The following is a 19,080-nucleotide window of genomic DNA, read 5'->3' as shown; positions in this document are numbered from 1 at the left end:
TAAAAAAATAAAAAAATGATGTGGTCAGATTTGTAGAGACCCATGTGACCCCCACCTACCCCTTATTTCCCCACCACACATTCACAAATATCTCCTTCCCTCTGTAACCTGCCATCTCTCCCTTTCACCTTATTCTCTTTTCTTTTTCATTTTCACACAAATAAAAACACTTCTCTCTTACACTCCCTCACTTTCCCACCAACACCCCACTCCTCACCACCTCCACCATCTTTTCCGGAAGTTTACCGGAAAACCCCATAGTAATAAGCCAAGGTTCACACATCTATATTATTTGAGGTAAAAATTCCTAATATTTTTGGTGGGTTTTACACTTTTTCTTGAGGTTCTTTTTATCTAAGCTTTGATAATGATATTCATGTGATTTATGAGCTTTGGAAATGATATTCATGTGTTTAAATATATGGGTTTTGTATTGGTGGAATTATTTGATGAGTGGCTTTATGGTTTTTACAATGGTTGCTATCTAAGGCTTATTTATGGTGGAAATTTAGGGGTTTTGAGTTATATCATGTGATAGTAAATCTAATTTTTCCATTGCGATTGGGTTTATTTGGAGCTAGTTAAAGATTTAAATTGTGTCTTTTGGAGGATATTAAGATTTCGGTGTCATGGGTATCTTGACGATGTTATATAAATCTTGTGGAAACTACTTATAAAGTGTTGAGATTTTGATGTTAGAGATAATGCCTTGAATGATTTAAGTCTATAAATTGGAGTCTATGCCTTGTAAATTAAATTGTTGAGAAACTTTGGAAGTGGAATACATTATTTGTGAGGTTAAATACTAGGCTTGCCTAAATAATTGCTTATTTGGAAATTCCTAATTTGTAACTAGATACAATTTCAAGTTTTATGCTTATTGTGATAGGTTTGCTTGATATTATTTAGGTTCTAGCCAATCTCCTTTGGAGCTTGGAAAAGTAGGTTTTTTGCGGGTTGCAAGGTAAGCAGCTTGTTAATGGGATTTTTGGAAAATAACCATATAACATAAATGTTGTTTTTGGGTTAAACACATTTTGGAAAATAATTCTTGAAACTATGTTTCCTAAAAAGAGTTGTGTTGTGACCCTACTATATATGATTATATATGAAAAGCACATCATGTTTAGTATTTGCATATGGGGAAATGCATGAATATTTGGCATAGAAAAAGAAAGTATCTTTGAATTCATTTGATAGTGGATTTCATGGATTTATGGTATTATTTGGAAATACTAAAGATGTTTTGTCTTAAATTGTATTATTTGGGAAATTGATACAAAATATTTTTGACAAGAAATGGTTTTAAGGACTTTGAGAATATTGTGAATATTTGGTTATTGAAATATCTTATGAAACTACTTGGAAGTAAATTATATATTTTGAATACATTTAACTTGTGAGCTTTTGATTTAGTTTTGTCCTTGTGCTATGATATTGGTGATTACCCCCTTTTTGTGATGACGTCTTTGTGATGTGTGATTAACCCCGTCTTTGTGACATGTGATTACCCCGTCTTCGTGACAACAAGCCAAGTTGGAGGCTCCCACTTTGCATGAAACGGGTTAATCCTTGAGTGTGTGGATGAGGCTACTACCCATTGGGCCAAAAGACCACATGCAAAAGAGGTACTGTGTGACACGTCATTCCCTGCTACCCATGGGGAGAAAAGGTAAATCCTTGAGTGTGTGGGTAAGGCTAGGCAGGACCAAGAGACCATATGCAAAAGAGGTACTACATGGCGCGTTATCCCCTGCTACCCATGGGGGGATAGGTAAATCCTTGAAAGTGTGGGTGAGGCTAGGTAGGACCAATAGACCACATGCAAAAAGAGGTACATATCATGCTAGTGTGTTTGGGTTCCGACCTATTTGTGGCGGTATGATGTCTTTGTGACATTTCCATCTTTATGGCACCTTGGGTGAGGTTTTTGGTTTTGAAATAATATTGGATATTTTCTAGCTCACAACAAATAATATGTAGTTTTATAGTTATTTTGGGAAGCTTGATACTAAATTATTTCTATCATTCTTGACATGTTGTTAATGAAATTTATTTTGCATAATTTAAATAGAGATTCCCAAATTATAGCATGTTTTGTAAAATGATTATTATCATGAAACTTGCATTTCCCTAATTATGCTACTTACTAGGCTTTAACTCATCCCACCCTCTAACAGTTTTTCAGATTAATTAGTTATACCTTCGATATGGAGCTTACTTCATTGGTGATGATTGGAGTGCTACGTTAAATTTGGAGACTTCTGCTATAAATTGTTGGTGACTTGATCTTGCTATGTTCAACGAGGCCTTAATTAATTTTATTAGAGGTTGGTCGCTTGAGGTTTGTTAGCCTTAGGCATGGTAGGCCTAGAATCGATGTTAAGGTTCCTTATTCTTGGTAAGATTGTGAGTTTGTGTAATCCAATTAGAGTTTTGCAATATATTCATGTATTATGCGGAGGCACATGATTTTTTATTATTGTCCATAAATGTGTTATAGAGCTCTAACTTGTAATGTGGAGATTTTAGTATGGTTATATATTCTTATCCTATGGAAAAGGAAAGAAAAATCTCCTAATTCAAAGAAAATTAAACCCACAATATTCAGGATCTCATTGAAAATTTCAGACTCAACTAAACTACCAAAATACCCATAATATGCAAAAATTGCTGAAATTATAGATTTTTCACTAAATATAAAATTAATCATAACTTATTAAACAAAAAGCAAAATAAAAAAATTGTTTTTAACACTAAGACACATATAACTAGAATTTTAAAAGCCACGTGACTTTTACTTCATTTGGAATTCACATGTGAGCCCCCATAAAATAAGTCTTGAATTGGTAAATTTACATAGTAACAAATTAATCTTCTATGGTTGCATCATTCACCCCAATTGGGAAAAGAGTTGCCCTTAAGTTTTAGGTTATTTTAGGTGATCGTTTTTGTTTTCTATTTTCAAAAACTAGTTTCTGGGAATATAAAGAAAAAACAATTTTCTTGTTTTTGAAATCAAAAACATGATTGATTAGTTGAAATTAAAAAGATAGTTTTTGAAAAAAAAAATAGAAAATACTAAAATATATTGTCACTAGAATTTAAACTCTAATGCTAACTCATTAAATGAGACAATTCATTAAATTAAATGCATGTTTTCATTGACTTTTGAAAATTAAAAACTGAAAACAGCATTTTGCATGTTTTCAATTTCCTTCACAAATTGAGTTTTGAGAACAGTTTTTGTTTTCTGTCCATTTTGGGTTGCCAAATAAGTTTTTTAGTCTCAAAAATAGAATTTTTTTTTTTTTTGAAAATAGAAAATAAAGGGAAAAACAGTTACCAAACATACCCTCAAAGTTTTCAAGTATAAGAACCTTTGAACTTGAAACTTTTTTGTTTTGATAAGTAATATTATTTATTCAAAAGAAGATTACTTCATGTTCATGATGATGAACAAAGTATCTTAAAAAATTCTAAATAATCATACACGAAAATGAAGTGAGTCTTGGAACTCAAAAATGGAACTACAAGGAGTAAAACCCCATGCACGAGACAAATCAAACAAGGTACAAATCAACAAGGACTTCAATTGATCAAGGGGTTGCTCAATATAACAACTTTTTTTCCTTCCACACTATCCACATCAAACATAATGGAATAAGATTCCAAATATTTGAATAGTGCTTCGGTGCTTCCCAAACCAATTCCTACATCCAAATAATAGATCTAATACTACCAATGGCATCATCCACTGAGCCCCAAATAGCTTAAATACTTCACCCCACAAAACATAAGCAATATCACAATGGAGCAATAAATGATCCACCGTTTTCCCATTACACTAACACATACAAAACCAACCAACTAAGAAGAAACCCCCGTTTAGAAGATTGTCATTAATAAGAATCTTACCCCAAGCTGCTATCGACACAAAGAACACCCTCTTGGGGGCTTGACACCAAATAATCTTCCAAGGGAATGAATTAACATTGATACCACAAGTAGCCTTGTAATAAGAGAACATCAAACTTACCACTCCCATTCACCCCCACCCCCCTAGCCTTGTAAATAAGTTATAGAAAGGAATTCACTGACCCCAACTCCAATCATGAAACTCAATGAAAACACACATTCCAAAGTAAGATGGAAAGTGTGATCTTTATCAAAGTCTCCTACCCTTGGACAGGTCTAATCTCTTCCAACCATATAATTTCCTTTCCATCTTTTCTAAAATAGGCTTCCTCACTGAGATTGACTTAAAGTGTGACCCCAAAGGCATTCCTAAATAATTCATCAACAAGCTTCCTAATCTAAAACATAATATATCCAACAATGAAGCAATGGTATCCACCTCACCTATTGGGACCACTTGACTTTTACCCAAGTTAACTTTCAAACTTGTAATAGCTTCAAAGCAAATCAACACCATCCTAATATACAAAACTTGCTCCCTAGTTTCATCAAAAAATAGAATGGTATAATCAGCAAATAATAGATGTGAGATACTTAACCCCTTAGTTGTATTAGCCCCCTCTCAAAATCTGCAAATGAAACTTCCCTCCTCAGTATTCTTTAACATCCTACTCAACACCTCCATGACCAGGATAAATATAAATGGTTATAGAGGATACGTGTCAAAAGCGGGTTAACTCGTGTAACCCGCAATAGACACGTTTAACACGCCAATTTATTTGTGTTAACCTGAAATGACCCACTTAACACAACCGGTTTAACTCGTATAACAAATAAATATTTATTTTATTTTAGACTTGTCAAATACCTTTTATATCCAACATATATAAGGATTTCATTGAGGCCGACACTGTTGAGGCATTCATTTGCACTAGAGATTGGCAGTATGGAGAGAAAGGTAATCTTATTTGTTTCATTAGTCATTATTACTCTTATATTATTATTATTATTTAGTTCTTGTAAAACTGTTGAGGCATGATCATATTTTGTAACTAATAATACTTTCTTTCTTTTTCTTTTTTTGGGCATAAAACTTGCACAAATAAAATTGGATGAGCTTGTGGAAGATATTATGAATTTGGACATCAACAAAGAATTTATGGATGATAATTGTAGTCACAGTCAGATTAGTCCACTGTTTACTCCAATTCTTTCAATATTGGTACTTAGCATTTGGCAAGTTCCAAGGATATTATATTTTTGTTGAACTATGTTATTTTATTTTTGTTAAATTATGTTATTTTGAATTTGGGTTGAAGTGTATGCACTTCTTTTGGAGTGTAAAGAACTTAATTCTAGATGAATGTTATATTTTTGGTGAACTATATTATTTTAAATGTGGATTGAAGACTTGAAGTGTATGCATTGTTTTTGAGATATAAAAAAAATTATTTCTAAATGAATGTTATATTTAATATTATATAGTTTGAATGGGTTGTGTTACATTCATGTTAACCTAACACGACTCGTTTATTAAGCATGTCAAATGGGTTGGGTCAGGTCAACCCGCCTTATTAACAGATAGAGTTAGGGTTGAAGGATAATGACACAATTATTAAATGAGTCGGGTTAGGGTTGACCCATTTAGTCGAATACCCCTACCTTGACAATACACAAACCCGACACGCTAACCCGAATTGACTCCCCTACTTCCTAGTCACATTAATACTATTCATGTTTTCAATGTAATCCACTTAACTCCATACCATTGAGAATCTACAAGCTAGGGTGTCACTAACTCTAGGGTGAGTTCTCCTTGACCTGGAGGGACTAATGCAAAGCATATGGAAGAGGACTTTCTACAAACACTTGGTCATCCAAAGATGAACAATAAAAGAAAGTCTAGACGTCCAGAAGTTTGATTATGATCAATCTTGGTTGATTTTTTGTTACTATTTTGTGTCTTGAACTTAAGTATTTTCTTATGTTAAGTCTTTTAATTTTAAATAATAACTAATAAGTCATATGACCACTAATAGGCAAGGTTTTTAAGATGATCCACACAAAAAAGGAAACTCTATAAGGAGCCTTAGCCTTTCATATTGCTTTCCAAGGAAAAGATAGAAGATGAACCCCGTAAGATCTCACAATGGAATGCACATTACTCAGTTTCCATCTCAACCGATCTTCCCCCTAATGGGAACATGAAATTCTAGCAAATGGAGGAATGAAGCCACCACATGAATATCCTAATCATTAAAATTTCTCATGAATCACACACTCCAACTCTTCCTCCCACCCTCCTCCAGTATCTCCTACAAAGATTCCACAGAAGCATCCTTATCCATGGCAGTTTCAAAATCAGCCACTCACCCACAAATGTACTTTGAGGTGTAAAGATAAGTTTATCTAGGATCCATTTCAATCTATTGGCCAGAAGCCCAGAACCTCTACCAAAATTTTATAAACACTTCCAATCAAGCTGGGTCTAAAATCACGTATATTAATAGCATTTGTCTTTTTAGGGATTAACCTTATAAATGAAGCATTAAGGGCTTTTCAAATTCAACCACCCTCCAACAATGCTGAAAAAAAAAAACCAAGGTGAACGCATCAGTGCAGGAGATTTGTCACCCTAAAAATTTCTTCACTACCTGTGTAATCTCCTCCTCAAATGTCCTCTCAAGCATATTGCATTCATCTTCCCCAATATTGGCAAAATTAAGCCCATCAACCTTCGGCCTCTATCCTTCTGTTTCTTGGCATAAAGACTCATAAAACTGAACCACCTAATTCCTCACCTCCTCATCCTCTTCATAAACTAATCCATCTACCTCCATCACCCCCATTGATTATATCTTCTACGTGAATTAGCTATTTTGTGAACATATTTAGTATTCTTATCTCCCTCTTTCAACCAGGTAGCTCTTGATTTGTGTCTCCAAGTTATCTCTCCTAAGGCAATAAGACAATCCAATTCAGCTTTTACCTCCTCTCTTTTTTGTCTCTCCTCCGAGACAATCCAATTGAGTACATCACCCAAATCCAGGTATCCATGATTCCTAGCTGGCTCTCTAATTTCAATTCTTACTCTCTTTTTCTCACATTCATATTCAGAATAGCATCACTAAAACATCAAGATATATATTAATATCATCAAGCAATAACTCTCATTTGGAGTTCCATCAAGGGAATGATACTACTATAAGAATAAAGTTACACTTAAGAGGCATTTACTTCAATAAATACCCTCTCTTTTCTTTTTCTTTTTCTTTTTCTTTTTCTTTTTCTTTTGGATGAGTGTAATAGTAATCTCTCTCTCTCTCTTTTCTTTTCTTTCTTTAATGAATTCTATCATTTATCAAACCCAAAAAAAAGAAAAAAAAAAGAAAGGTGTTCAAGCTATAAGATATGACGAGAGCCACATAATTGATTCTTACCACATTGGAATTCTTAAAGCATTTTATGCAGCAAACTCCACCAAGATCCAACACCGTATAGACATGGAACGACATGATACATCCACAGTGAACCATCTAAGCAAGAAAGGCGTTATAATAGTGTATTAGTTAATAATAATAACAAGAGAGAAATTAATAGATACATTAAGAAATAAGTACCCTATGTGAGATTTTCCTCAAAAAAAAATTTTATTTTTAAAGAAGGTAGTATAGTTCCACCACTACATAGCCAAGCAAATCTGCAAATTTTCAGCTCACCTTTCCACAAGTAGCACAATCCCTCCATCCATCAGCATCTAAATGAAAAATGTCACAGAATTTTCCCTCCTCATAAGCAGAACTAGATTTGCAAAGGATTAAATCAGTATTTAAATAAACTATGGAGAAGAATCAGATGATTAATCATAATTGTAATCCGCTTGAAGTTTTAACATAACCTAAGAGGCACAGCTAAAAATAAATTAAGGAGTGATTTATAATCAAATAACAACTATTTTTACTTGTAGATGTTTTGTAAACTTATTCATGTCCATTCTGGACTTTTAGCCACTCATTCCACTGTAAGGACTTCACGTGAATACAAAGACCTGAATTCAAACTTAAATTCCATTTCTGGAACATTTTTATTCTAGACAGTAAATATTTAGGAAATTTTTTTTAAATAAGTAATAAACTTCATTAATAGAGAAGAGACTAATACATAGAGACAAAGCACACAGGACATGCACTGAGGTAAGAATGAAAACAAACAGAACTAAGAAATATAGGAATCAAATTCATCAAGCAAGTCAGCAAGTCAGACAAAGAAGTAAAATAGAAAAGACCAGATGCATTTGTTCTCCCTAAGCAAATTCTGAAATAAAGATAGCTTCAAGTCTTGAATTGATCTTTAGTTCCTCCAAAAATCAGCATTCCTCTCCCACCAAATACCCCACATAAAACAATAAAGGGACCATATTCCAAATCACCCCATTTCTATGCTTGCTAAATTTGTCAGGCCAGCTAGCTAGAAGCTCCACAACATCCTTAGGCATAACCCAAAGAACCCCAGAAAATGTTGTTAAATTACAAATTCTCCCAAAAGCTTAAAAATTTGGTAAATTTAATCATTTAATCACATACTTCTAACATTCCCCCTCACATGTGGGCTCAAACTCCCTTTTAATAGGTGAGACCTAACATGTGGGATTTTAAATGGAAGGTAAAGTGGAGGAGTCAAGAATCGAACTTAAGACCTTCTGCTCTAATACCATGTTAAATTACTGATTCTCCCAAAAGTTTAAACTATTGAGATATGGTAAATTTAATCATTTAACCACATACTTCTAACAAGTGCAAACACCATGTTCCACAACTCTCTAGCTATAAGGCAATGCAAGAGTAAATGCTTAGTAGTCTCCCCACCCCTCCTACACATACAACACCAATTAATAACAACAAGTTGACGCTTCCTTTCACATACAACACCAATTAATAACAACAAGTTGACGCTTCTCAAATTCTCGTTAGTAAAAATTCTATCCAACACGGCCAACCATATGAAGAAATTAATCTTTGAAGGAAATTTTGAATTTTACACCGTCCTCCAAGGGAAAGACATTTGAGAAGGGGATTGTAGCACTTTATACTAAGAGTGAACATCAAAAATCCCCCAAGAAGGTTTTCGGCACAACTCATCAATCCCTTCCCCTTTCTAGACTCCATAATACAGTAAATCCATAAAGGAGGCAACAGACTCTAACTCCCAGTCTTGACCTGAACGAATAAAATTGACATTACAATGGTAGGTCTCCCCTGAGAAAGAAATTAGCTCTGCCACTGATACATCTCTTTCTCAAGCAATGCCATACATCTCTGGGAAATTCTCCTTTAAATATTTACAAACACTTTTTAGACAATGATTCAAATGTAATGACTTGAATCATAATACTATGGGATAATATAGAAAGGGATAGGTTTATTATGCACTGTTTCCATAAAAATATATTAGATTACTTAGAATCTCCTTTAATTATTGTTCTTTTTTACGGATAAATTTCAGATTCATCATTGCAATCCCTTAACCACATTTTATTCTAAGTTCCATTCTTTGTAAAAACACTTTATTTAATTATATACTACATAGTGCAAGACCAAGAGAGTTTAACAGTTTCTATGTCCAAGAACTTGGATGTCAAATCCTTGAGAGACAGAGAGTAATTAGAATGAGAACTTCAATAAATACACAGACCTGCATCTAACCCACATAAAAGAGCATACGATAAACATACTCAACATAGCGTCAACTACATCAATCAAGCAACATATTTTCTTGTTGATAAATAATATTAAAAAATCTTAGAAAAGAAAGGAACAAGTACAAAAGGGGAGAACACTAAATCCCCTTAATAAAATGCATCAATTAAGTATATTTTTCAATAAGTTTCCAGCTCTTCTAAGTTTTTTAAATATTTCATGATGATTAAATATGCTTTAATGTCTATACATTTGTCACAACAATCAAGAACATTCAAACTATTAGTATCTACTCTATGCCAACATAGTAAATTTGATACTGTACCATAATTGTCAATATGAAAGCAGTAAAAACTCAATCTAATTATAGATGTATATTATTAATTCATGATGTAAGGACTATAATAATCAATAACGATGCATACTAACATTTCAACAAAATCCAATAATTCACCATTACTTTCAATCTGAAAGCAATAAACACTTCGATTAATACATGAATAATGATGAAACCATAATATGAGAACTTTGATTGTTTTAAAAAATAATAGAAACATATTAAAATTTCAAAATAGTTCAATACATTACCACAAATGCATTTCAAAAGCAGTAATCAATTAATTCAATAATTGATGCATTAATTAGGAAATGATGCAAGAACTTCGATTCTACAACAAGACTAACTAAACATGCCTGTATAGCAATCTAACTGTGAAGCCAGGACTTCAATCCAAATGGCAACAAACTATATTGAGAGAACTATTGGTCCAAAGAAACTGCTGTTAAAATTTATGGTGATGTCTTAAAAAGGAAGTTCTTTTAAATTAAATGCATGCCAACATGAGAAACCTAGGCATCATAATAAATTGAATGTCAATAATGTGGGCATGAAGCTACATCACACTTTTGTTGAAGAAATACTATGCCAGGTCTTCCCCACAGAGATTTCAAAATTGAGGACACATCTATGAAGAGACAACTAATTTTTAATTATAACATTCAACTTTCTTTTAATTATTGTTATTGCACAAGCATACCCTGATATCAATTTTAGGTATATATTCTAGACATATCACTCAAAAAACTGGCATCTAGCACTGAGCTGACACCACCCTTAAGTAATATTTGGCTGGCACATTATTTTTGGCCACCTTTGATGCCAGATTGAATTTGAAAGACAGTGACCATCATAAAATTGGAGTACAATAATTGAATTTAAATAAATCTATGATGTCTTATCAAAAAAATACATCTATGATGTTCAACATATAATTAGGATTACTAACCTTTAATTATCTAGCAATATGTCGATTTTTGAACTACGAATTATGATTTTTTTTTCCTTACAAGAATTAAAAATAAAAATAAAAAATGAAATCTTTCCCTCTCTGACTCCTGTTCTAAATTTAAGCATAAAGTATATCATCTGGACATTAGAAAGAAACGACAACATACCAAAAGCCTAAGAAATGGAGACATTGTCATGCCTACTAAGCTCAGCTTCCCCTTGACCCCAAACACCCCTCCCACATGTGCGGAAGGAAAAAGAAAAAAAAAAAAAAAAATCTTACATTCCTATATTATTCCTTGGGGAAAAATCAAAAGAATATTGGATAATGATCAAACAACATGTATTATTTGTAATTTTGCAAAGCTCTGTTGACATGACAGATCAACCAATTCATTATTATTGTTAATTGATTAATTTCATTTAGTTAGATTTTATCTATGAGAACATTAAAATGGGATACCATCAACTTTTTCAAACCTAGGATGACAAGCTTAAATGTCAATCCTACTTCAACATCAAGAAATTTAAAAGATAAAGATAATAAAATACCTCCTCGTTGAAGTTAAAATAAGTTGCTTTTTTAGGGGTGAAGGTCAAAGTGAAGCCATGTAAATCCAATATACATTTCCAAAAGAAGTAGCACTGCTTAAAAAGGGAAACTAGTTGCAGTTTTCAATATGACTACCTTGTGATGACTTCACATAATTCTACCTTCATGTCATTAGCGACTTTGGCTAAAGTTCTGGCCATGGAATGGCCATTGGCCCTTGTAGACTTTGTAAACCATAACAATGTCATAATAAGGGCTAGGAAAAAACATATGGCCAATCCCATAGAATAATTGGCATCGCATAATTGGCAACGTGTACAAGACTCAATAATGAATCCATAGTTGCATGGAGGAATGGTGAGAACTAGTTATTCTAGCTTCGTGAAAGCAAGTTTGCAACATAGAATTTAAATGAATATATTTTTCTACAATTAGCTCCTCCTCGGAAAATAATACTCTCTCCAAACTATTACAGCAGATGTAAGTTACCCAAGGAATAAGGACCATATTGACTTTACATCATTCTCAATTTGGCTGGTTGTTGCATTGATTAATAATGGCAATTTTAACAAACGTGCCTCAAAATTTTTAATTTTTGTACTAGCCTTGCTATTTACCTGAATCCTATAATTATTTTATAAGATTCTAATAGATTCTTGTTTCTGTATATCATTCCTCTTTTGTTGTAGATAAATATAATTTATATATGATTAATAATATTTCTTTGATTACCTATCAAAAAAAATAATTTATATATGTTCAAAAATATCATAAAAGCATTCCAAATCAAAAAAATTGTTTCTTTAAGTATTAATATCACCAAAAAAAAAAAAAAAAAAAAAAAAAAAAACAATGCAAAAATTAGGGCCAAAGATGTTGGTGACAAGATCAGAAGCTATTTTAGGTAAAATAGTGAAAATTTTTAAATGCCTTTTTTTAAGGAAGATAAATTCTAGTTTCAATTTGGTTGCATATAAATTTTTTAATCCAATTTGCAATCAAGTGCCCTCCGCCAAAGCAATGTGATCTGGGCTTAAGTCCAAGAATCAGCCTCTCCAAAAATAAAAGATAAGGTTGTAAACCAACCACCTCTCCAAGACCACGCAAAAGCAAGAGTATTGTGCACTAATATCAAAAGTACTTACATTCATGCTCATCAGGGTTTCCTTTTTTGTTTGTTAGAGTGGATGAGTGAGGGGGCATGGATTGTCACATGTACTTCCTCAATTAGATTTTTTGTTCTATTCAATTGTTGTTCAACTAGTCTTTTTTTGGTGGTTCAAAAGGTCACAAACAAGGAGATCATTTATCACTTTTCTTCATTCGGGTCATGGATGCATTATGTAGAATAATTTCAAGAGCGTCAAAGGATCAACTGCTTTATGATTTTTAAATGGAGATTCAAGCTCATGGTGCATAGATTTTCACATGCTTTTCATAGATGATTCCTAATTCTTTATGATACTGATATGGAATAACTATCTCCCTCGCAATTCTTCTTTGACTAGAGTAATTAAGTTTGAAGATTAATGTGCGTTATGAAAAGGTCTTATAGTTGAGAGGTTTGAGGGATACCCCAGTGGTTCCAACACCTCTTATGGTGATTAGGCACAAGGGTTTGAAATCTTTGAACCCCACCAACCTCCCCCCCCCCCCCCCCCTCTCCCGTTTGCCTATCAAAAATAGTCAAATAACCACAAAAAAGGTCCTAGTTGAGTTGAGAAATTTTGGCAACTAGCAGCAATGTAAGATGTAGAGTGGATTCTCTCCCATGTCCAATATCGTATCACCATTAAAATTGTTGTTGGGGCTAGCACTAGCTCAAGATTTTTTACTATAAGTAATAATAAATGTCATTAACCACACTAATTTATTGCTCTAAATGTGGAATCTGGTATTTTTCTTGTTTGGGGTTCAATGGGTGGTGTCAAGATCAAAGTTTGCACCCTTGGCATGTTGGAAAAGACAATTTGGCAAACAAGAGATACCGAAGTTTGGAAGGCAATTCCTCTATGCTTGATGTGGTGCATCTAGAGAGAAAGGAATGCTCCATGTTGGAGGGATTAGAGTATTCTGTAAAGAAGTTGAAGCATTTGGTCCCAAGGACTCTATATGAATGGATGAAGGCTCTGAATCCACGATCTTCTTGAGTACCAAAAATGGCTCAAGATTCTTTTTAGAAAAAGATGTGGACAATGTCTAGGTAGCCAAAAGTAGCTAACCCAGTGTTTGGATGAAGGTTACAACCATCATCCCCTCACCTCTCCTTCCATATCCCTCTATCCAAAACAAACCCTTAATCAGTCCAAAGGAGGGAATTAACCTTGTAAAAAGGTACACATTTTAGACTTTTGACTTTGTCTATTAAAACAAAAACCATTATTATTTCTTAATATTCTCAAAGCTATTACTTCAACTTGAGTACATTTATTGTTCATTAGCTATATGAAATATGTGTCTAAAAGAGAATGTTCCAATAAATCCTTCATGAAAACAATATGTACGTGTTGCACTCGTGTTGTGCCTTTCACATAATTCAAAGAATTATGTTAACTTTTCCTTCTAATAAAGACATATGATGTTATTATGAGCTGAAGCTCTAAAACCACCCACAAATTAGCCTCCAAATAATCTTTAGATGAGTCACTACCATTGAAGTCTTTTGAGAACTTTAAAGCCTTTATTCATAAGCAACTCTATTGCTTAACAAGATGTTGCTTCCATACCATTGAAGTCTTCTGAGAACTTTAAAGCCTTCATTCATAAGCAACTCTATTCCTTAAAATGATGTTGCTTCCAGGAGCTAGCAATTTGATTAAATAATCTTAATCTTCAAATGGTTAATTAATTAGGATTGAAGTTTAGTTAAGTTGAGATGCATCATAATCTCTGTACGCCAATTACAGGCGAAAGTGTTGAGGAATATAATGAGCAATGACATGTATTATTTAAAGTATTTTCTTAAGTAGTATTATTTGTAGGATTGATTGTAATTGAAGCATATAATAAGCACAGTTGATAATGATCGAATGACATTACTTCTTCGGCTTAGATACAATGCAAAATGGATCATGTTCTATTGTTGATCAATCTCTCTCTGAGACAGTGCCTAGATCATTACGCCTTTTGTGCAGGTAAGAACTTACCTAACAAGGAATTTCGCTAATGTAGCACAATTATAGTTACGGTCGTTGTTCACCAAGACTTCAATCATCAACTCCTCTATCATCAAGTCACCAACTTGAAGATTTATTGCAATGATTTAATTAGCCCTATTAATTGAAGTCATTAGTAGAGCTAATTGAAGATTAATTGCTTGATCCATGGGATGGATTTCATAATAAACTCTTTGAACCAAATTCTATGCTCAATATTCCTATTGTATTTTCATTACCCTATAAATACTACTAAAGCAATCTAAGTTAAATCAATAGAGAAGATGACCCTCAGGTCATGTTGTGGAAAAATAGCATTGCCCAAACCAAATTGGATGGAGTTCTTCTCTTCAACTAAACTTATCTTACATTTCTTGAAGTCTATAGTTGATTCTTACATCCAAGAAGATCCATTTAGCCTTTATTATCCAAAAAACAAAATATAAGCTCCTATTGTCTCTTGTCTCTTTCAGTCATACATAATCCCTTCTCTATTTGAAGCATTAAGATATAACATAATTGAAAATTTGGAATAGAGAAGATGAAGAAATATGATGAAAGTTTTCAACAACCCCACTAATAATTGAAATGAAAAAATTGGAATTAAGTGTTGCCAGCAACAAATATGACAACAAAGCTTTACTCCCCTTCCTTTCTATTCTTCTTTGAAATGATAATAGACTTATATCACCCTTGCTTCTATTGTTTCATTTCATCTTCTTTCAAACTTCTTGAAAGCTCCAAATCCATTTTGTTGTCACTATGACAACTAGAAAAGACAAGTAGAAAAGGCGCTACATCTTCTTTCAAACTTCTTGAAAGCTCCAAATCCTTTTCTTTTTGCCACCATGACAACAAGAAAAGACAAGTAGAAAAGGCGCTACAACAAAAGCAGTAGCAAAGACTTCTTGCCCCTTTCTTCTTCATCTTATTCTAATAATGAAAAAAAGATGACATCAACAAATGTAGAGCATAATCTAAATTTCCCCAAACCAAGACCCTATCATTAGCTCCATGAGGATGATTAATCTATTGAGCAATAAACTAAAGACAACATAGATTACAATACAAAGAAAGAGATGAAACTCAAGAAAACCACAACATTTGTCAAGCAATATGCCATTTGGTAGAAGGAACAAAAGAATGGAATATGTACATATCTTAAAAGACTGAATACAAAATGAAATTGAGATCAATGAAAACATAAAATAATATAACATTATCAAAATGTCAAACTAGATCAAATTAATTATAAATTATAAGATACAGACATAACTGGAAACAAATTAATGAGATAAATCTTTTTGTTTTTTTGGTATATCAACAAGAAAAGATTCAATAAATATCACTCATTCTATTTCATATTCTCCTTTTTTGTAAAAAGAGTAATTTTATTCGGGAGAGGAGAGACTTCAAATACACAATGTGTGCTTTTAAAACACTCCTAAAATATTACAATCTAAGGATCTGTTTGGGATCCGCTTATTTTGTTGAAACTGAAATTTTTTTTGTTAAAAGTACTGTAAATAAAGGTAAAAATTAACTAAAATAGTATAGTGAGACACATAAATAATACAAAAAAGTGCAGTGGGGTTCATAAATAGTAGCAAAAATAAACTGAATAGTAAAATAAGCTAGCTTTTTAATCTGAAGCCAAACGCACACTAAGTTTCAAGAAATTCTAGAAAAGAGGATGAAGGATTGCTTGCTACCCCTAGATAGTCATTCAATCGTACAAAGACCTTAACAAAGTTTGTTTAAATACATTATCAGGAACTTGACACCATCAAAAGCAAACCCTCATAGATCGATACTCAACTCCTCCAATCCTATTGCATGTTAGAAAGACAACATTGCCTAATAAATCAAATAAAATACCTAATAGCAAGATATGTTGTTGAGGCTATGACCAATGATTGCATTCTGTTCAAATAATTTGAATAAAAAGGATTTTATGTGTCTCATGTCACCCATGTCACCAATCAGAACTAATGTTGTTGAGATATACCGACCACAGCCATCGCCATGCTCGATGGCGGTCATCAGTGACATTTCACCATAAACCGACGTTAGTTGGTGCATTAGTCAACAAGGGGTTTTAAAACTGCCACACCCCCCCCCCCCCCCCCCGCCCCTCTCTCACCCCCAAATTTTTCCCCTTCTTGCTCCATCTCACCTGCAAAAGGCCAAAGCCCCCACATCCTCGCCACCTATCCATCTCGTATCCTTTGACTCCTCCCCCAATTGACGCTTTACGAAGTGCATAATTTGCTCGTATCTAAATGACTTCTTCTCTGACAACGACCAAGAAGAACAAGTCATTTGCCTTCACCGATGACCTCAATGGCTGTCTCTCATAGGCCTCCCCTTGCCCCTCCATTTTGGCTCCTTCGCTGATGAGTGATGACCTCCCAATCCCACAGTGAGTTTCTTTGCTGCTTAAGTTTGATTGATTTGCTGTGTCTGACATGCTTGTGAATGAGGTCCGACAAAAACAACTTTGCCAACCCAGCTCAGCTTCCCCCTCTCCCTCCCACCAGTGCAGTTCGGTCCCATTATTGTGAAGCCAACAAGGACAGTCAAGCGCAAAAATCCCCCCAAAACCCGGCCCCACGTCTAATTAACCGCCTTACAAGGGCCAGAAGACAATAATGTATAGTCTCTGCTCCCTATTATAGCGCCAGAGACACTCACTCACTCACACAAGTGAGTGAGTGACTGAGCCGGTTAATGCCATCACATCACATGGTGGCATATAACAAAAAACAGTTCAAACATCCAATAAACAATTACAAAATCATCAAAACTAGTAAAATCAAAGCACCACAAATGAATTATATGTATAAAAGGCAAAATAGCGTAACATAGAAAGAAATATCCATCCAAACAAAATTACCATACAAACACTAAACATTCAAAATGAGAAACATGCATTTATGGAAACAATAGAGAGTAATGAAAATACGAGAATAGTGCTCACCCGCAACGAATGCATAGGCCAGCGTAGCCACCAGCGCGAAGCTTCCAGCCTTTCTTGAACTCGGAGGTCTCCTGCCTGCAATGGAAGCAGAGTAATGGCGAAGAAGACGAGGACGCAGACGGAGGAGAAGCAGGAGCAGCCATTGCACAAAGGAAGCTCATCTACAATGCCACAGAGAGAACGAAAACGAAAGTGAAAGCGAAAGCGAAAGCGATAGTGAAAGAGACAGTGAAAGTGAAGGCAGAGAGAGATATATATACATATATATGACACTGACAACGAAGGGGATTCGGAGTGGTACTCTACTGTGTGATTGCCCGGACCAATGTGTGAATTCCATTTGGGGGATTAGGGTTTTGGGACCGTTGGATTTGGAGAAATTTGGAAATATGGTTTGGTAGGTTTTGAACCTTTTTGAGAAGCAAAAAAGGAAGGACTGACGTTTAGTCCTCTTCCTCGTTCAAACAGGTGGAGTCTTTCAGTTTCATTTCTCAACGGCCCTCAAATTCTGCTCTCACTCTCCTATCGTCGCGTTCACTGCACGCTCCATTAAGAAACAGTCCCCAAATAATAATATTCTTTTAAAAATTTTAAGTAAAATTCAAAATTTGAAACTGCATATGTAATATCTAAACACACTCAAATTTTAAGTGAGTAATTTGCAATTTAGCCTAAAATATAATAGAAACCTTATATTTGCTTTAGTGAAAATGCAATAAACAAGTTACTAGAATTTTGAAAGGAAAATGCTAGAACAACAAACTATTTTGCAAAAAAATTTACGAACTATTAATGTGGTGAGTGATTTTTGGTAAGGAAAAAAAGTTATTTAAGTGGTGAGCAGTGATGAGAACTAGAAAAAATTTACCACAAGTTTTTGTAATTTTTAAGTTGAATTATTGTATGGCATGTGGTTTAATTTTAGAAAAGTGTTATGTACATAACATCTTCACACCACTTTCATAACAAATCTTAATTAGTAAGTTATTACAAGTTCTTAATTTGAATCTATCACTGAAATTACTTTCTTGTCCACTAGTAACAGTAAATAACAACTTACCACATAAGATTTATTGTAAAAGTGTTGTAAAAATGTCCCTGTGAAAATGTTGTACAGACAGTATTCCTCTTAATATTATGTTCAATTACAACTATAATAAATGATGTCATAATGTTGTGACATTATTATTAAAAACTATTGTGATTCTCTTACCTGTCCATGTTTGGAAAGGTAATAATGTTTTGTTTTTCAATTTAATGTTCCTTAATGAGAGAGTAAATGCATTCAAATGTCTTAAATCTAGTCAAATTGTGTTTGAATTGGCACCCAAATTTGGCATGTGAGTCACTTGTTTGTCCTTACATGCATGAAGAACAAGTCACTAGCATGGCTGCCAACTCATGATAACAGATGAATTTGTAGCAAGTGGTCATTATTCAAATTCCTAAATGCATACAGAGCAAATTAATTGAAATGCATATTTAAATGG

The 19,080-nt window shown here is 33.7% G+C and overlaps 1 protein-coding gene and 1 long non-coding RNA gene across 6 annotated transcripts in view; one reads left to right on the top strand and one right to left on the bottom strand.

Moving 5' to 3' along the window:
- LOC126694887 (B3 domain-containing protein Os07g0563300-like) overlaps positions 1-18,098 on the bottom strand; it is a 41,588-nt gene extending 23,490 nt beyond the window's left edge. For 4 of the 5 annotated variants that reach the window (XR_007645918.1, XR_007645919.1, XM_050391419.1 and 1 more), the window contains exons 1-3: positions 17,591-18,098; positions 7,638-7,719; positions 7,359-7,454 (exon numbers count right to left, since the gene is read on the bottom strand). Coding sequence is in view for 3 of the 5 variants with exons in the window: in XM_050391419.1 (XP_050247376.1) it covers positions 7,359-7,454; positions 7,638-7,719; positions 17,591-17,751 (339 nt within the window). In the remaining 2 variants the exon portion in view is untranslated. The remainder of the gene's footprint in view (positions 1-7,358; positions 7,455-7,637; positions 7,720-17,590) is intronic. The other variant, XM_050391420.1, reaches the window with a different exon arrangement.
- LOC126694888 (uncharacterized) lies at positions 134-2,517 on the top strand. The gene is made up of 3 exons (XR_007645920.1): positions 134-297; positions 910-964; positions 1,532-2,517. It is a non-coding gene; the product is annotated as an uncharacterized LOC126694888 (long non-coding RNA).
- Positions 18,099-19,080: the final 982 nt, after the last annotated feature.

The sequence above is a fragment of the Quercus robur genome, chromosome 8 (genome assembly GCF_932294415.1).
Source record: "Quercus robur chromosome 8, dhQueRobu3.1, whole genome shotgun sequence".
NCBI lineage: Eukaryota > Viridiplantae > Streptophyta > Magnoliopsida > Fagales > Fagaceae > Quercus > Quercus robur.
Note: the sequence above shows the minus strand (reverse complement) of the source record. Positions and strands in the feature narration are given on the sequence as shown.